Genomic DNA, 20361 nt, shown 5'->3' with positions numbered 1-20361 from the left:
TTAAGCACCTAGGACAGTGCCTGACACACAGTTGGTGCCCTGTAAGTATTTGTTGAATAAATGAATGCACTACTGGTTTATTGATATAAAGTAAGGTTAATTCCAAACAATTCAGTTATTTAATGATAATCCTCCATTTAGCTGCCAATAAAAGCTATGCTCTCTAGTATATTCAAATACAAGTTTCAAGGGAATAAGCTATCTTGAGCTTATTTTCATTTGTAACTGGTTTAGTATAAAGAAGTGATTGATGATAAAAGTACAGAGCATATATAAATAAGAAATTACATTTCTGGGGCTGGAAAATAACTTTCTAAGTGTATGGTATGACTTGGATGGGTTATGTTTGAAAAACTTCTTAAGACTAGACAATCAACCACTTTGTACCATCTAACTAGAAATTAAAATATTAGTTGTTAACCTAAAAAGCTTTAGTGTGTAGATGTTGCAAAGGGCTGTGTCTGTCATTAAACTACTTTTCCAGGCTGGATGTAATAAAAACTGAACTTTTTGACCTGACTTGATCTAAAAAAGGTAACAATGGAAAGGCACATGCACACCATTGCTTTGCTTTATTCTTAGAAACCTGGGTTTTGAGGTTATTCTTTGAGATTAGGAGAAAAAAAGAACAGCTTATTTTGACCTTGCCCGATGCTCCTTTTCTATTTGTTGATTGGAACATAATAAAAGCAGAAACTGGAAAATGTATCTGCAGTCTTTACTGAGGATATGTTGGTTTCTAGTCTCAAGGGGAAAGCTCTTGTTTTTGAGCCATCTGTTTAAGATTATTTCAAAGTAAGAAATGCTCTGTTATGTCAGTATAAACAAATCGTGCCCAAACTATCTTGCATTTAATGAGTTTCAAGAGGTTTGGGTGGGGATGTCAGGGTTTCACAGGGTACGTTGTTCAGAAGATCCTGTTTTTAAGACGTGACGTTTATATCTGCAGTAACACTGTGCTCTTAAAAAAACAGTGGTTGGGGTGGGACATAAAAACAGATATATCCCTTTTTGGTTTATTTGAAACATTAATTCTTGGGGAGGAAAGAATGGATTGGAACATCTTAAGAGTGCTTCTTTAGGTAAAAATACTATAGTATAAGGACACAATCCCTCATTTCCCTTAACTCATTATTCTATAGCTTAGAAGATACAGTAGAAGCAAAGTGTTCACTTTTTACTATTATTTCTATGTGCCTCCAGATTTTAAGTCTATTGCTTAAATTTTCTGGCTTCACCATCTGCTAAAAAGAAATGAAAGTGCTTTTAAAACTCTTTAAAATTGGCTTTCTGTAGTGGAACAACTTCTTTCCTTTAGGGAAATACCCAAACATGTGCTTCTCCTTCACCCCTGAGTCAGGCGGTCAATCATCCTACCTTCCGAGTGGCGGGGTGGGAACTGGACTCAGGTCACGCTAACTGAAATCCTTCCTTGGGATTTCGTGAGATTGGAATTACCTCTCTGGTGGCGAAGCAGAGAATGAAAGCCTGAGAGCTTCTAGTGGCCATCCCTGAGGGGTGGAAAGAGCATTCTTCAGAGAGCGGCAGAGGTCAGGTGCTCAGGGAAAGGGTCCTGGCAGCCTCCCAGAGGCTCACTCATTTCCTTGACCTTTTCACACTTTGTTTACTTGAGTGTCCTGTCCAATTTACCCCTTCCTCTAAGTTAGTCAGAATTGGGTTTCTGTCTTCTAGTAAACCAAAGAATCCACATTAAAAAAGCTCTCTCTTGATGGATTTAGAGATGATCATACTAAGTGAAGTAAGTCAGGCAAAGGCAAATATCATATGATATCATTTATATATGGAATCTAATTTTAAAAGATGACATAAATGAACTTATTGGATTGGCCAAAAAGTTCGTTCGGGTCTTCTGTAAGATGTTATGGGAAAACCCGAACGAACTTTTTGGCCAACCCAGTATTTACAAAACAGAAACAGACTCCCAGATTTTGCAAACAAACTTATGGTTACCAAAGGGGAAACATGGGGGGTGGAGAGAGTTAAATTAGGAGCTTGGGATTAACATATACACACTACTATATATAAAATTGATAATCAACAAGGACCTACTGTATAGCACAGAGAGCGCTACTCAGTACTCTGTAATAACCTATAACCTATATGGGAAAAGAATCTGAGAAAGAATGAATATATGTACATGTATAACTGAATCACTTTGCTGTACACCTGAAGCTAACACAACATTGTAAGTCAACTATACTCCAAAAAAATTAAAAAAAAAAAAAAAAGCTCTCTGAACAGCCAGGGTTTGAGTGTCTGGAGCTGTCAAACACATCAGTCAAAAGCTACTCAGATGAAGACCATTATGTCGGAAACTCTGGAGAAGCAAACGGTTTTCTAAGCTTCAGTTGATAAGTGTTGAAATTTGAGGGGAAACATTCAAAATGAAGAAATGTCATCAGAATAAAAAATGTTAGCACTCTTAAAGGTTCATAATGGCATTTACGTGATATTTTTTATCTTGAGAAGTTGACATGCTTTCACGGTTCAGGACAGAGCAAAGAACATCTGGCAGTAGGTCTTGAACTGGGCAGGTTACTACCTTTTCCTGAGTCTCACTTTCATCTTCTGTAAAGTTGGGCTAACGTGTCTGCTTCAGGAGATGGTTGTAAGGACTCGATTGAATAATCACATAGCACCCTTGGCATATAATAGGTGCTCGAGAATAGTGGTCATGTGTTAATATTACCCTAGGGGACCAGCTTTATTCTTCTGGTATGTGTGGGCTACAGGGAATGGTTGTCATGTATCCACATGTTGACCTGTGTGAGGGGGGGGTCAGGCTTATGGTGACATGCAAGTCTGAATGTGTGGCGATGAGGTAGGGATTGTATTCTCAACTGTCCTCTCACAGTTTGAAGAGAGGGAGAGAGTTGTGGGGTCAGCTTACAGGGTCCTGGTGTGTTGTAGGTTGCTGACCTTGATGTAAAGGGTAAAAATCAAACCCTTATACCTCTAAAGTTGATGCATGCATATACCCCCATGCTCTGTATAGTACTGTCATTAGGATTTGGATGACAGGCTTGAGAATTGTATGGAGAGCTTTTTTGGTAACTTTCTAAACATATATCTCTTGAGCTTTTGCGGGGGTGTCAACTGACTTGCATTAGAGTCATTAGATTGTATTTCATTTTTCTTGTTAGGGAAAATGGCAACCAGAAAAATACAAAAATTCTTAAAAATTTCAATGTTAGAAAAAGATCTCAATAGGAAGTTAAATTGGCCTGAACACAGGTACCGAATGCTGTGTAAATTGTTATATCCCGCTGTCTTTACAGCTCTCTATAAAAGCTAAAATAAAATTAAATAGGGAATTAGGAAAATGCCATCAGACATAAAGGAATTAACAACTGGAAGGAATTTAGACTTGCCAGGCTTCTATCCAATGGACATAAAATTTAACTTGAAAATGCTCTGTTTCACCTGAGGTACCTTTCGTTGGATAATTGAAATGAATCTCAGACTGGCTTGTGAGACATTTAGCAGCTGTTTCTGTTTATCTTTGAGTTTCTGAATGAGTTTAGAGTCATTTTAATATTTTCTTTGGAAGATCAATTCTGGGCATGCTGAATTAGAATGGTTATTTTTATATCACCTAGGCTAAATATTGTAGGAGAAGAAACCCCATAGGAACAACTCCAGATATTTTCTTGTGTATGTGAAGGTATACGGTGTGCCATAAAAAGGCTTCTGGCACATTTTAGACACAAAATGCAACTACACTTCGAGGTATTTGCAGGCTCAGAAGTAAGGAGAGGGTTTTTTTTTTTTTTTAACATAGCTGTCTCATAAAAGCAATGAGAAGGTATATAAAATATTTTAGAATCATCCTTGGCATAAAAAGGATTTCTAATGAGTACATTTGATAAGACTGAATTTATTTCTACCAAAACCATTTGTACAAAGCATCATCACTAGAGTTTATATAGAGATGGCTTAAGTGGGAAAGTGTACTCTTCCAAAATGAGATTGAGTTGTACCATTCTAAGGAGACAAGGAAACTATTTCAGGAGTATAAATTAAACACACTCGGAGGTTTTTGTATTTTCAGACAACTGCGGAGAAAGTGGAAAATGCTTATTAATTAGAACTGTCGGTTCTCTGCCAGTGTGCTGGAGGCTTGTCTTGGGAACCAAGAGTATGGAAATTTACAATGGTGAGGGCGGGGGACCGAGGGACCGGCTTGGGGTCAGGGCCCCGGGGAACAACCCCCTTTCTTTGGGACACTAGTGTGTCATTATTTTGTAGTTTCTCCCACCAGTCTGTGGGTCCTGTAACACATGGAACATTTGCTCTGGTGATGGCTGGATCAGAGACACTCAAGGTTGGAGAAGTAGGAGGATGAGAACCAGTAAACACTGTAGCCCTTTCCCCACCTTCTAGTTTGGGTACAGATGCAAATATTTCAAAAACATGATGCCAGATCTAGCCATCTCTTCTCTGAGGCTCCTACTTTGTAATATTGGCTGGCTGGACTCCTTTTAGCACTTAGCAGCATCTGAAATGATCTTGTTTATTTATTCACTTATTTATTTATGATCTGTCTCCCCCTCAGACTGAACTCCACGAGATAGAGAACTTGTCATTTCTGTTGACAATTATATTCTCAGTGTCTGGCAGACAGTAGGCTCTCAATAAATATCTCCTGGATATGTGAATACATCTGTGACAGTTGTCTGCATATGAAATTAATATTGTCATTTTTTCTTATAAGTGCTTACATTTGTACTATGTGACATGTTATAGATGTAAATTATTAAATATATATAACAAAATTTATCTTCTCTCCATGTTTATTTTTGCATATATATTTGTACCTTGCCCTTTTTGTCACTTAATAATGATAGGTTTGGATATTATTCCATATTAGTAAAAATACACCTGTTGCATTCTTTTTTTTTTTTTTTTTAAGTATTTGTTTATTTATTTATTTATGGCTGTGTTGGGTCTTCGTTTCTGCGCGAGGTCTTTCTCTAGTTGCGGCAAGCGGGGGCCACTCTTCATCGCGGTGTGCGGGCCTCTCACTGTCACGGCCTCTCTTGTTGCGGAGCACAAGCTCCAGACGCGCAGGCTCAGTAGTTGTGGCTCACGGGCCCAGTCGCTCCGCGGCACGTGGGATCCTCCCAGACCAGGGCCCGAACCCGTGTCCCCCGCACTGGCAGGCAGACTCCCAACCACTGCGCCACCAGGGAAGCCCATGTTGCATTCTTTTTAAAGGCCATACTGTAGTTCATAGTGATTAATTTAATTAGTCCCCTAGGGTGGATTTTAATGTTTTTTCATTTTTCATCAATAAAAACAATATTGAGATAAATATCAGTGTACCTGTGTCATTTCACACGTGGGATTCATCTTTATTTTTTTTCTCTAGATAAATAGTTGTTCCACACTATTTACTGAGGAATCCACTCTCTTCCTCTTGATTTGAAATGTTTATCTTATGCTAAATTGTCATATTATCTGGGTCTAATTAAATTCTGTGCCATAGGTATCTCTGTCTAATTTCTGTATTTGATTACCTAAGTTAGCCCCCTATCATTTTTCCCCAGAAATTTTCTTGTTATTCTATTTGTTTTCCCTTATGAACGAGAAGCAGTTTATCTAGCTGTCCCCGTTTAACCTCCCCCATCCAAAAAAACTTCATGTTATCATTTTTACTGGGATGGCATTAAATACAGGGGTATGCTTAGGGAGAACTATCTTCATTATGAATTTTCATTTATTTATTTTGTGTGTCCCTCAGTAGCATTGTAACATTTCTTCATGGAGGTCTAGGACATTTAAGTTTATTCCAAGTTGGTTTTTCCTTTCTGTTGTAAATGGTGTCTTCCTTTGGGTGGTTGTTTTCATACATAAAGGCTGTTGTTTTCTGTATATTTACACACACACACACATTTTACCCAAGCAACTTACTGAATTTCTTATTTATAGTAGTTTTTCAGTTGGTTCAACTTGAATTGTTCAGGTAGATATATGGTAATATTATTTGCAATTAATGAAAAATTTCTGTTCTCCTTTCCAATTTTTATATCTCTTATATTATCTTGTCTAATTGAATTGCCTACTATCATCAGGATAATCCTAAATGATATTAAATAAATTAATGGGAAAAGTCCTGGCGCTGCACTTATTTTGGTGGATTAGCCTTTGAATAGTTATTCTGTTGTGTAATCTTTAATTATTATTTTTAATGCTAGTATTTACAAGTAAAATATGTCTGTACTTTTCTGTTTATTTGTGCTATCTTGGTCAGATTTTGTTATCAATATTATGCCAGTTATCTAATCAACTTGAAATATTTCTTTCTCTTCTGTTATTAGAGAACAGTTTTTGATAAACATTGTAGCAAGTGTTCCTTAAAGGTCTGGAAGAAACTAATGAGGTTTGGTGCTTTATTTTTCGGAGGGGATATAGCTTTTTGACAATTTTCTCTATTTCTTCTGTGGTCATTGGGCAGCATGATGGGCAGAATTCTGAGATGGCCCCCCAAATTCCCACCCCGTGATACACAAGTCCTTATATTATCTCTGCCTTTTGAGTGTAGGGAGGTGTGTGATTGTGATGGATTTCACGCCTGTGATTTAGGTGAAGGTGACCTTATGACAAAGGCGAAGGGGTTTTGCAGATATAATTATGGTCCCAATTTAGCTGACTTTGAATTAATAAAAGGGGAGGTTATCCTGGGAGAGTCTGACCTAACCAGAGTCCAAAAAGGGGACTCTGCCCTTCCTGAAGACAGAGGTGTAGGGATGTGAAGTCTGAGGAGATTCTCGCCTTGGAGAAGAAAGCTGCCTTGTTGCCAGAGGGCCGGGGAGGGGACCACAGGGCAAGGGCCCGAGCTGGGCTTCTGGTTACTGAAAGTCATGTCCAGACAACAGCCAGCAAGACAGTAGGGGCTCGGTCCCCAAACCACAGAGAGATGGGTTCTGCCTACAACCTGAGGGGGCTTGAAATCAGATCCTTCCCTGGCTGAGCCTCCAGAGAAGGATGGAGCTGGCCGAAAATTTGATTTCAGCCTTGTGAGATCTTAGCAGAGGCCCTGCAGAAAGATGCTGGATTGCAATCCAGAGTCTGTGGGAGAATTCTGGGTTGTTTTAAGCCACTAAGTTTGTGGTAATTTGTTATGTAGTGATAGAAAACGAATATAGTTGGTTCAGATTTTTTCTTTTTGGAGGTCAGTTTTGTCATTTATATTTTGTTAAAAATCATCCATTTTCCCTATAATCTTAACTGTATTTGCTTAGAATTGAGCAATCTCTTATGATCATTTACATTTTGAAAATTCCTGTTTTTTCCCCATTTTTATACATTTTATTTTATTTTATTGAAGTATAGTCAATTTACAAGGTTGTGTTAGTTTTAGGTTTATAGCACAGTGATTGTTATACATATATGTATATCTATTCTTTTTCAGATTCTTTTCCCTTATAGGTTATTACAAAATATTGAATGTAGTTCCCTGTGCTATACAGTAGGTCCTTGTTTTTTAATCTATTTTATATATAGTAGTGTGTATCTGTTAATCCCAAACTCCTAATTTATCTCTCCCCCACCTTCCCCTTTGGTAACCATACATTTGTTTTCTATGTCTGTGGCTCTATTTCTGTTTTGTAAATAAGTTCATTTGTATCTTTTTTTTTTTAGATTCCACATATAAGTGATATCATATGATATTTGCCTTTCACTGTCTGACTTACTTCACTTAGTATGATAATCTCTAGGTCCATTCAAGTTGCTACAAAAGACATTATTTCATTCTTTTTTATGACTGAGTAGTATTCCATTGTGTGTGTGTGTGTGTGTGTGTGTGTGTGTGTGTGTGTGTGTGTATGTGTATGTATATATACATATATATAAACACCACATCTTCTTTATCCATTCATCTGTTGATGGACATTTAGGTTGCTTCCGAGTTTGTGTATTCTTCTTCTAATAAATGTCAATTAATCGTTTTCTAATTAATTTATCTGTCTCCATACCTAGCTATATCTCTTATTAATGATTTATCTTTGGCTCTAAAGAACTAGCTCTTGCACTACTAGTTTTAGGTTTTCTAAATCATTAAGTTTTCAAATGCTTATTAATATTTCCTTAGCTTTATTTTATTTTTTATTTGCAAACTGGATATGGATGTTTAGTTTATTTTTATTCTTTTTTATGTTGATGTAAGAATTTAAGAGTCTACCTTTTCTTCTGAACACTGCTTCAGCTGTATCTCTTAGGTTTTGAAATATGTTATTTCAATTTAACTTTGTCCCTTGGGAATACTACTATGAGCTCCTTTATCCTCCATGTCATTCCACTCTACTACTTTTTAACTTTGCTCATTTTAATTTCATTTTGTTCCTTTTTCTCAGTCTTATCTTTTGTGTCCCTATATATTTTCAGAATATTCCTTCTCTTTTGTGTTGCTTTCAATGTGACCTTCATTTTGGTTTTCTTTTTCTTTTTCATGATATCCTGACTGCTGCTGTTTATTTTCTATCTCCTTCTGTTGTCTTTTAACATTTTTCCTAATCTCAGAAAGTTCAGCATTTCATACTGTTTTACAGAGTCAATGACTTCATTAACCTTTTAAAAGAATTTATAAAAAGGTATAGCAGCATGATTTTGGTGACCATTCCTGATCCTTTCTTCCTTTTTTCTTGTAATATTTTAATATGCTATTTCCTTTAAAAAGTCATTATTATTTATCTTTGAGTAGGGTGCATTCTTCTTACCAAGTACGGTAGGCATTCACTTTATGACACACAATTTAGTGCGTGAGTGAATTCTTTTAGCCTTTATTTGCCTGCATCCAACAGGAATTGGCTGCTGTAGGGCTGCTTGTGATCTTGAGTATCTTTTCTCCATTCTGCCTCATTAACAGCCTGCTTCCTGAAAATGTGGCTGGTCTGTAGAAACCTCCTCAGACCTGTCCCCAGCCTTCCATGGATGCTTCCCTTTGGTGCCAGACTCAATCCAGAGAAGCTCTGGCCACCAGCAATCACACCTGTTGCTACCGTTTCAAAAAAGTGATTGTTGATTTTTCTCCCTTAGGAGGTGCCAATTACTTTGGGGAAGTAAGATCTGCTGACTTCAAATGAGATTTGTAGCTGGGGTCATTCCATCTTCCTGTGCCCCTGTTTTACCACCACTGAATTGATCTTCCTGCATATGATAACGTTCCTTATACACTGTGGTTGGGGGTAAGGTATCTGAGAATTTTGTCAAGGGTAAAGTTAGGCTTTTTTTGGTTTCTGCTTCATATTCTCCTTTTCTGTTTTGAGTGATCTCTAAGAACAGACCTTTCTTTTCCAGTTTAAAAGTGTAAATTATAATTGTATAACATTCAATTGTTGAACTATAAATACACTCGAAATTTTTTTGATGGCTTCCTACTATGTAGGGAAACTTTAAATTTAGCTAATTTAGTGGGGTTCTTGTGATTTTCTAAGTACAAATAAATAAAATCCATGTTTGTTCTTGAGAAGCTCTGTAATGAGGTTAAGCTCTAGACTATACAGTTTCCTGAGCTATAACAGTTGTAAACTGATGGCTGTTATCTTGTTTGATCGAATAAAGAGCTGAGTCTTCTATACTCGACGATTAGTCCCGATCATGTATATGCAATCCTTATTGAATAACCATTGCATTTTGAAGACAGTAAAAAATTAAATTTTACATTAAATAATAACAAGAGTTGACAGCCCTCGCATTTAATAAAAATTCCCGCTGGGAAGAGCCTGCATTTCTTTTTAAAAGTGGTTTCAGAGAATGACAGTAGCCACTTTTGCATCAGGGCATAAAGTCTTCTACTTTTTCCAGCTAAGAGAAATTAGCCTAATGGTTTTGAGAGCGAACCCCAATTCTGCTCCTTGCTTTGGTATTAACTAGGTAATGGCCTGCCTTTGCAATTATGAAATAGAAATTATATTTTTACCTTGCATTAGTGTTGAATGGAATAAGAAATTTAATTCCGTGACCTTTAGATGCTAAGTCATTACTTTTCCTTGTTAAAGGACCAAATAATAGTTATTACCACCATAGGAAGACTAAAATGGCCAGGGCTTTGGGACACAGGGAGCTCCATGTAAAGATTTTAAAAGTCATAAAGGGGTACAAAATAAACGGACGCTGTCTAGTAAAATCTCAGGTATGTTTTAGTCTCTTTGAGCTGAAATGTTTATTTGTACGTGGCAGGATTAAAACTTAAGTATTCCCTTTGTTATGTTCACTGTGTTTTCCATCTTCTATTTTCCCTTGGGGAGCATTTTCTTCCCTACCCCCAGCCAGGTAGACGCCAAGATTCAAGGAAACCCCAGAGGCTTCTTTTAGGACCGATTTTTTTTTTTTCAGTTTAGAGAGAATACACAAGATTGGGCTTGAGGGAAGGGAACAGAAGTGACAGCTAGCAAACAGGAGTGGGAACTGGTCCGTAGGACCAGCGCACAGAGTGGAAGAGACAAGAGAAAGGGCACCAAGGCTGTCCCCCTGCCCTGACTCATCACTATAAGACACTGGCCACTCAGCAACCTGGGTACCTGTAAGTCTCCTGGACAGAGGGCAGGGCACTGGGGCACCTGGGCAGGGATGAGGACCAGAGGGGACAGCCTCGCCCCAAACCTGAGCCCGACAAGCCGGGTGATTTGCCTCTGTGCAAAGGCAGAAATGCAGCTGCCTCTGCTACATGAGCTTTTCCTGTCACTTATGAGACTGAGAGTTTTCGACAGCAAGGTCTGAATCTCTGTTCAATTTACTGTGTGAAACATCCCTCTCTATTCTCTCTGTAAACATATTGAATGGCATTCATATTATGGTGGACCTATGCCGAATACAGGCTACATAGAATACACCTGGAACTTCTGGCTCACAATTGTTAAGTTACATGTGTATCTCAAAGGCAGTGCATTTCTTCCCAAAGGGGATTGTGCTAGTTTTTAAAAATTGTTAATTATGTAATTTAATGAAATATCACTTGAATTGGTGAAATACTCTTATGAAAAGAATTGTTGTTCGTGTCAAAACTAATTTGAGGAGTTTGAAAGATGGAGTTGTTTAAAAATTGCTGTCAAATTAGATGTGAGCAAAGTAATACTAAAGGATGGGGTAAAACCATAAAAAAATCGGAAGGATTCTATGACTGCATGAAGATAGCTTCCAAGTGTCTTTAGATTCTCATTCCAATTTAAAGGAGCCCAAGCTGGGACTCATGATGGATACAATGTGGATGTGGTCCATGCATCTCTAGTTTATCCCAATCCGAGGACCCAAATGCAGAAGGAACAGCTTTGGCCTCTCTTGCATTAGAAGATCAGTGCATAAATGTACATTTGTATGTTTTACTTTAGAGGAGATTCTTAATGTAGGTTTTTTTGTGCTTTTCTGCTTTAATTGATGTATATGTTTAATGGGTGAAATATTCATCTCAATTGTACTTGATCCGAAGAAGGCTTCTATTGGGCTTCCTTTGCATTTTTCTGCGGAGTCTAGCTTGCACAGTACACGGACTCATGGTGAAGGTTCCTGATTAATATCTTAGAGGGAATGACTAAAATCTTCAGGAAAAATTTCATCAAAGTCTGGTTAGTTAAAATCTCTGCAATAAATAGGCACAGTGATGGATGTTTGTGTTTCCATCTTCTCTGGGAAGGAAAGGAAAACACTACTTAAGTTGGTTTTGCAGTGTAGCTGGAGACGGTTAGCTGAGGCAGATGGTTGAGAGAAGCTTCCCTGGTTTATGATTCATATGCTAATCTGATTTGTGATTTGTGGGGTCCTTAGGAACCACTGTGAGCTTTTAGGAGGGGAAAGTAAAGCAACTCAGGGAATAAATGAATAAAAAAATGGAGATCAGTTGAAAGAGGAGAGAGAGGGAGGCTGTTGAAGAGCCTCCTGAATATATTCCTGTGAATATGGAAATAAAATATGTTCCAAACAATACTGGGAAATTGGGATGAATTACTTCTCCAGGCGGCTACTGGAGAGAATCTTTCTCACATTTATCTTGGAACCTCAAGAGCTTAGCCCAGAGTTGGCACATTGTAATCGATAAATAAATGCCGGTTGAATGAGTTAGTGACTGGTAAGGGCTGAAAGATTGTGAGAGGTAAGTTAAAATTTCCTTACATGTCTGAACCTTAAGCTTAACACATGGGAAGGACGAGAGCACATAACAAAGGTGGTTGCATGGGGTGTTTCAATCCATTACCAGTGATTTCAGATAGGCCGTGGGGCTTCCAGATTTATTAGACTCGCTCTAGGGCATATGGTGCTCAGATTCATGTCACCTGGAGCGCTGAAGGTTTCCGCACAGCTGAGGCTGGAGGTCACAGCTCTTCCCAGACAAGAGATGGCCCAAGGAATATTGGACTAAGGTGGGACCGTGTTGTTACGCTCCTGGGCGTGGAAAAGGACGAACCAAATTTAATGCTCTTCTATGTGGATTTAAGTTTTATGTCTCATGCCAGAGGATTTTGTGGAATAGAGTCCCTGGGCTTCATTCTAAATCATGTGCGTGGCTAATTAGTGTTTATTGCTCACTTTTATTTTTTGGGAAGAGTTTTCTTCTGAAAATGCTAACATTTGGACTTTGATCTTTGGGGAATGGGTATAAAAACGCACTCTGGACAATCAGAGACCCATAACCGTGTTAACACTCTTTCAGTAACTTAAGTGGCACACACCATTTAAAGGAGGGTTGTCTCTTTCCTGCAACACTCTGTAGTCTGTCTTGGTTTCCTCTTTGTTTCCAGATGCAGCTCCAAATTGAGTACCTGGAACACTGCCTGGTGTAAATTAGATGCTCAGTAAAACTTGTTGAGTGACTGACTAAATGGTGCTTTCTCCTTCCTGGCAGCTGGTTAACCTAGCAACGTTTGAGAGGCAGCTGGATAATTCTGGGCCACGTGAGAATTCAGATTCATATTAAAAGAGACTGAAGACTTGGCGCAGCGCAGAGAGATCATTTCTCTAGAGAGCCCTTTTCCTTGAGGGACTCCTGAAAATTACGCTGTGTTGGTTTCTGTGTGATGGCATGAAATCCACTCACCTAGGCAGATGTTAGAAAAAGGAAGGAAAGATATTTATAGAGACAGGGAATTGAGGAGCCCTCTTAGCCAAACGCCGTCTGACCAAAAACTCAGCCCTTAATATAAAGCAGAGTTTTCTGGAAATATTTTCACTCAGCCATGGAATCTTGTCATAAACCTCAGTGAAATGATTCTTTCATTGAAATGCAAACAGCAAGCAAATATGCCTGATAACAACCACAGACAGAAATCTTTTGAATTAGAGCTTCTAAGTTTCAGACTTGAAACAAATTCTATGTTATGGTGTGAAATAGACTAGTAAATTCTCAGTTATCCGTACATACTCCCAAGCCTGAAGGGCTGACCAGTGTATATCTGACAGTGCTTTACAATGTAAAATTAATCGCAATTTGTGGACTGTGTCCCAAAATGCAGATGTTCCATTTTTCTTTGACTTTTTAATACCATTGAACACAGCTATTTGTGGACAATTCTTTCAATTTCTCTCGCATGGAGAAAATTCTTCGTCTTCCATGTAAATTCTACCAAACCCTGCTTGAGGGTGTCCCCCTCGTGTTACAAATCCTAATAGGGAGGAACAGGAACCCCAAGGTCAGCACACAATAGCGGGAAGAATGGAGAGATGTGTCTGAAATGGGACCCTGTAAGATATAGCTGTTGCCAAAGGATCTGTCATTTCAATCAAACAACCTGGGGCAATTTAGTCCTGAACCTCTAGCTCTGTTGCCATGGTTTCTAGACAAAGACGACAGGACTGCATTCCAATTATATCCTTCAGAATGACAGATAACTGAGAAAGAGAAAATGGGGTAATAAAATCTCAGGTCACCCCGAAGAGAAGCGATAGATACAAGCGACAGAGAAATGAGAGGTTCGAGTTTGTATTTGTCTTAAAAAATACCTTGGTGATTTAGAATGCAAATGTCCATTCTGCAAACGCTCCAGACTTCCCACAGTACTTTTATCCACACCCAGTTTATTATTCTAAGCCAGGTATCTCCTGCTTACTACAGATTTTCTTTTTCTGTTTTTTCTTATTAAACAATTTTTAAGAAAAATTGAAGTATAGTGGATTTACAGTGTTTTAGGTGATTCAATTATATATATATATTTTCAGATTCTTTTCTAATATAGGTTATTACAAGAAGTTGAAAATAGTTCCCTGTGCTATACAGTAGGTCCTTGTTGTTTATCTATTTTATATATAGTAGTATGTGTGTGTTAATCCCAAATTCCGAATTTATCCCCCCCCCTTACCTGTTTGGTAGTTTGTTTTCTATGTCTGTGAGTCTATTTCTGTTTCAGAAATAAGTTCATTTGTGTCATATTTTAGAGTCCACATATAAGTGATATCCAATAATATTTGCCTTTCTCTTTCTGACTGACTTCACTTAGTATGATGATCTATACGTCCATCCATGTTGCTGCAAATAGCATCATTTCATTCTTTTTTATGGCTGAGTAATATTCCATTGTATATATGTACCACATCTTCTTTATCAATTCATCTGCTGATAGACATTTAGGTTATCTCCATGTCTTGGCTATTGTAAATAGTGCTGCTATGAATATAGGTGTGCATGTATCTTTTCAAATTACAGTTTTGTCCAGATATATGCCCAGGAGGGGGATTGCTGGGTCATATGGAAACTCTATTTTTAGTTTTTTAAGGAACCTCCATACTGTTCTCCATAGTGGCTGCATCAATTTACATTCCCACCAACAGTGCAAGAGGGTTCCCTTTTCTCCACACCCTCTCCAGCATTTATTATTTGTAGAATGCAGATATTCTTAATAGCATTTTAAAGTTAAAGAATTCGTGAATTAAGAGAATCTAACAAAAAATTATCTTGAACCATGAGAAGTAAAAAGCATTCTTTAACTTCTGATGAGATTGCAAATAGAGCAATGCCTATTTTCCTTTATTGCTGGAATCAAATGCAATATTCTGTTTTTCCAGTGGAAGGTATTACTGTAAACTTGCCCCCAACTTTGGGCCATATCTGATAATCAGTAGTATTTTGCCAGGGTCAGTACAAAGTTTGCTGCTATGCTCTTAGGGTATAATGAAGATACTTCTGTTCAGGGAGAGGAACCATTAGGTAGAGATCAAAAGGTTAACCATGAACTCTGGAATGGTGTTGGTAGGTATGCCTTGAGTGAACAGACAATTTTAAATTTCTGTATTCTCTGCAATTAAGTAGAAGTGGAGCATTTTAATCCCTAAGTGACACTGGGTAGTTTATTTAATCTTTAAAACTTAAAAAATTTAATCTAAAATTTTTAAAACTTTAAGTCTTAGTTTCTTCATCTATAAAATGGAATAATACCCACTTCTCTGAGTTGTGATTTTAAATTATATAAAGCATATAAAGCACTTGGCCTAGCATCTGTACATCACATACCATTAAATAAATGAAGTAAATGTATGTATACAAAGGTTAAGAAAAAAGTAACTTAGATGTGAAATTAGGTGTGTTTCAGTGATGGTAAAAAAAAAAAAAAAGCACTAATTTAATAAATAGTATTTCAAGGCTTATTGCCAGCAGTGAGATGGAAAATTCTAGATGTCCTGAAGCCTGCAATCGTGTCTCCTGAGTTTCTCTTTGGAATATTTATTTTATGACACTTTGGGGACAACATACTGTTTCTGTTAACACATAGAATATAGTTGTAACAGTTAAATAAAAACCAGTTTTGTCAATTTCTTTTATGCATAAATTTAAAAAGTTTAGCTGGATTATTAAGTTTGACTTTTACTATATTCAAGATACACTTTATTTTCTTACCAAGAATTGGTTTGATTTTATAATAGAGGTAATTAGGAAAGCTGATTTAGTTAGTGAGATTTCTGTATGATAAATCTTGCAAGAATCACTATATCTTCGATATGAATAATGATAGTGATAAAGGAAAAAAAAAACCTTTTGCACAGTTTATTTTGCTTTGGTTATCTGGTCTTCACATGCTGTGGTAAATTTTTTTCACTTACAAACCTTGAAATTTGATATTCTATCATATACTTGCATATATCCTATATGTATATATGTAATATATGAATGTATATATATGTAATAAAGTATAATTTTTGCGAGTACTTATGGTCAAAGCAAGTGGAAACCTGGGCAATTTCAGATAAGAATAAACAAAAAACTCACTTGTTTTGGAATTATATAAAGAATAGCTTTAATTTGTCATTCATATTGTATTTATTTAATTTTTGTTTTATACTGGAGCATAGTTGATTAACAATGTTGTGTTAGTTTCAGATGTACAGTAAAGTGATTCAGTTATACATATACATGTATCTATTCTTTTTCAAATTCTTTTCCCATTTAGAATTACAGAATTTAAAATTACTCTTCTGTTACTGAAATTGTGGAATAGTGGTTACGAGCAAAAGGTGGAGTATTATTTCGAGAACAAACACAACGGGCAAAAGCTCCAGTAATTCCATTTCTTTCACCTTCATGCCTCTGTCTCTCTGTTCTAGGTGCCTGAGAAGGAATGCAGTACCAGCGGGGCAGCAGAAGTGCTGGCACACCACGGTTCCCCCCCTGCAAGTGGGATTTTGAATTCTTTCTCGTCTGTGTTTCTTTTATGGCATGACTACGTCTCACGGAAACATCAGAAGGAAGTAGCTTCTCTCATCCAAAAGCTGAGGTGGGAAAATGACATGTCTATTTTGGTTGTTAATTTGCAACATAGGAGGTCACAAAACGAAATGATGCCATTCTATTAGAATGGTCAAAATGATGCCAACCTAGTGTGAGAAGGGTGCTGACGGCTTACCTTGAAAGAGATTTCGTATTGCTCTCCTCCCCAGATTTCCAAACCTGGGTCATAGCCCCCCAACTCCCAAAACCATTTGCGATCCACAGCAAAGAGACCTCCAGCCATAACGGGAGACCTGTGAAAGGAATAAAATAATCTTTAAAGGGCTATGAACATCAGGGACCATGGCATTTTGCTTGGGGGAAAAAAAAAGCAAACTTTAAGTCTCAGTGTTCACCGCAGGGAGCTTTTCAGTTCGGGTTTTCTGTGAGTGGACGTGAGTTCACACTAGGTCTCTGATCGCTCCTGGAACCCCCTTGAGCTTTGAACTTCACAGTTCAGACTCTAAAGCCATGCAATGGCTCCATATGTTTGTCAGCAGAGAGAAGTACATGACGACTACTGTCTGATATGTTGGGAAAATCCATCAGTTCTATGGCTTTTCCTCAAAGAGATCTTATGCTATCAGACAGATGAAAGTATAGAAAACACGGTTGTAGACCATATCTTTGATTTAATCTCTCAGTATGTATTCAGCAAGCACCTACTATTTCCAGGTCATGTCCATTTTACAGACTACAAGATGGTCAGTTAGAATAAAATAACCAACCATCTATTAACGTGCCAAAGTTGGAATTTAAATTAGGTCTTTTCACTTTAATTATGTACTTTTTAAAGTCTGCCTTCTAGGAAATATTCTTTTTGATCAAATACTAATTTTTAGGCTTTCCGCTGTCGCTAGGATATATTGCAGTCATGTTGCTATGTAATGAGATAATTTATAATCATTGGACCCTGCCTTAAAATTTTTTTGCAGTTCAAAGGCAGCTTTTGTGTTTTTATTATTATTATTATTATTACTTTGGCTGCACGGCATGCAGGGATCTTACTTCTCCGAACCTGTGCCCCCTGCAGTGGAAGGGCAGAGTCTTAACCATTGGACCACCAGGGAAGTCCACTCTTGTGATTTTGAATGTTCACTATGTGTTGGGCTCTCGGCTGACAGCCTTGTCTAGTTGCCTTGATTAATCCTTACAGCAGCCCTGGGTATACCCTCCCTGTGTGCCACTGGGAGAAACAGGCAGAAAAAGGTAGGGCCCAGCTCCCAAGGGTGGCACCAGGATGCAGTGGTGCTGCGGCTGGACCAGGTCCTCTGATTTCAAAGCCTTTGAATTCTTTACTGCAACACCGTTTTTGTTTCAATGTTTAGGAGTTGAAGAGAGACAACTACTGAAATATGGACATAAAACAATTAGAGAACACCTGATGCAGACCAAGCAAATCTGTAAAAACACACTCGGTCAATATAGTTTTTGTGACAGTTTTGAAGACTTTGAAGCAGAGGATATTTATACATAAGAGTACAAGGCACTAAATGTTGAAGACACACATTTAAAAATATGTCTAAATATATAAGACACACCAATTTACAGACCAGCTGAAGTTGTACTCTTGGTAACATTTTACGAGGCGCTTGAGGGACATAAACGTGAATTTATTGTATTTCAGTGTGCTATATATTTCAAAGATTTTGCATGTTAAGGTGGTACTTGGCCTTATCACTGCAATTTTAGATTTTTTAAAAAAATGTGTATACGCTATGTAGATGGAAAGATTACAAGGCAGGAAAAGGGATTTATTTTTCCTTCTAGGAAAGTGAGCAGGATTTGAAAAATAACAAAGAATCTCACGCGATTTTAAAATTTTGTTTGAAATAAAAGTCTTAGAACCAGATGTACCGTACTTTAGCCCTCTCTCCAGCAGCATAATCTTTTTCCACTTTCCACGCACTGAATTTTAGAGGGTAATTACAGTTGTAGCTGGGACAGATTAGGACGGTACCATGTGGTGGGTGCAGTTCCCCAATGAGCACATTACCTCTGTGTCATCTTTGATTCCACAGGGCTTGGGCATAAGCAATCAGAAATAGTCAATCCTATTCGATCTGAACCACAAATATAAAGATCTTAAGTCCTACCAGTATATTCTCATTTGATTGTGTAAAGCACGAGACCAGAGTGCAACCGAATTTACACTGTGCAGAATGAATCTCCCAACTAGAATTATCGTAGATATAGAACTAGTATAAATATCAGGCAAGAGAAAGTCCTAGATTGATTTTTTTTAATTGTAAATAATTTGTTGGAAACACAATATCTTGTTTTCTTAATGAGTTTATAAAAAACTAACCATGGGGTATATTTTTAGTTAATTTGAGGCATAATAAAACAAATTCAAACAGACCTCTTTACCTTCATTGATGTTTTTGCCAAGCTCCAGATAAATTAGTGCTTCGTATTTTGACTAGTGTGAATGGCTGGTAAGAAACAAACCTTTTATTTGTTCATGTATTTACTTATATTTGTCCATTAATCTTTTGAACACCGTAATTGAGGTATAGTTGACATACAATGAATTGCAAATAGTTTAAGTGGACAATCTGATAGATTTTCATTTATGAATATTCCTGTGCAGCCATCACCACATTCAAGAGAAAGGAACACATCTATCACCCCCACGAAGTTTCCTCATTGTAATCTCTCCCTCCTGACCCTCTCCTCATTCCCTTCCGCTTGGACATCACTGATCTCTGTCACTACAGGTTAGTTTACATCGTCTAGAATTTTCTATAAATGGAATCATACAGTATGTGTTCTTCTTTGGGAGGGTCTGGCTTCTTTCATTCAGCATCATTATTCCGAGACTCACCCTTGTTGCAGCATGTGTTAACAGTTTCTTCCTTTTTCATTGCTGAGCAGTATTCCATTTGCATGACTGTACAACAGTTTGATTATCCATTCACCCACTGATGAACATTTGGGTTGTTTCCAATTTGGGGTTATTACAAATAAAGCTGCTATGAGTTTTGTGTACTAATCTCTGTGGGGACATATGCTTTCATTTCTCTTGAGGAAATGCCTAGGAGTGGAATGACTAAATCATATGGTAGGTGTGGGCTTAAACTTTTAAGAAACTGCAAAACTCTTTGCCAGGAAGGTTGTAACTTTATATTCCCGCCAGCAGTGTTTGAATTCCGACAACTACCTGTCCTCAAATACTCGATATGGGCAGTCTTTTGAAGTTTAGTTACTATAACAGGGGCATAGTGGTATTTATTGTGGTTTTATTTTGCATTTCCGTAATGATTAATGATGTTGAGCATATTTATGTTATTTCTCTCTTTTTTCCTAGTCAGTCTGGCTAGAGGTTTATCAATCGTATTGATCTGCTTAAGGAATTAGCTTTTGGTTTCATTGATTTTCTCTATTGCTTTTCAGTTTTATATTTCACTGATTTCTCCTTGGTCTTTATTAGTTTAATTATTCTACTTACTTTGTGTTTCATTTTCTCTTCTTTTTCTGGTTACTTAGAGTGGAAGCTGATATTATTGATTTGAGACTTTTCTGGTTTTTTCTAATATAGCTATTTAGTACTATAAATCTCCCTTAAGTACTTCTTTAGCAGAATCCTATGAAAAATATGTGGTGTTCTCATCTTCATTATGTTCAAAATACTCCCAATTTTCCCTTTTGTT

At 37.4% G+C, this 20361-nt stretch overlaps 1 protein-coding gene across 1 annotated transcript in view; it reads right to left on the bottom strand.

Annotated features, from left to right (window-relative positions):
- GALNTL6 (polypeptide N-acetylgalactosaminyltransferase like 6) overlaps window positions 1-20361 on the bottom strand; it is a 1174587-nt gene that overhangs the window by 92100 nt on the left and 1062126 nt on the right. The window contains 1 exon segment of the mRNA XM_036854715.1: window positions 16845-16962. Within this exon segment, the coding sequence (XP_036710610.1) occupies window positions 16845-16962 (118 nt within the window).

Source organism: Balaenoptera musculus, chromosome 6 (assembly GCF_009873245.2).
Source record: "Balaenoptera musculus isolate JJ_BM4_2016_0621 chromosome 6, mBalMus1.pri.v3, whole genome shotgun sequence".
NCBI lineage: Eukaryota > Metazoa > Chordata > Mammalia > Artiodactyla > Balaenopteridae > Balaenoptera > Balaenoptera musculus.
This window is presented reverse-complemented; position numbering and strand designations above follow the sequence as displayed.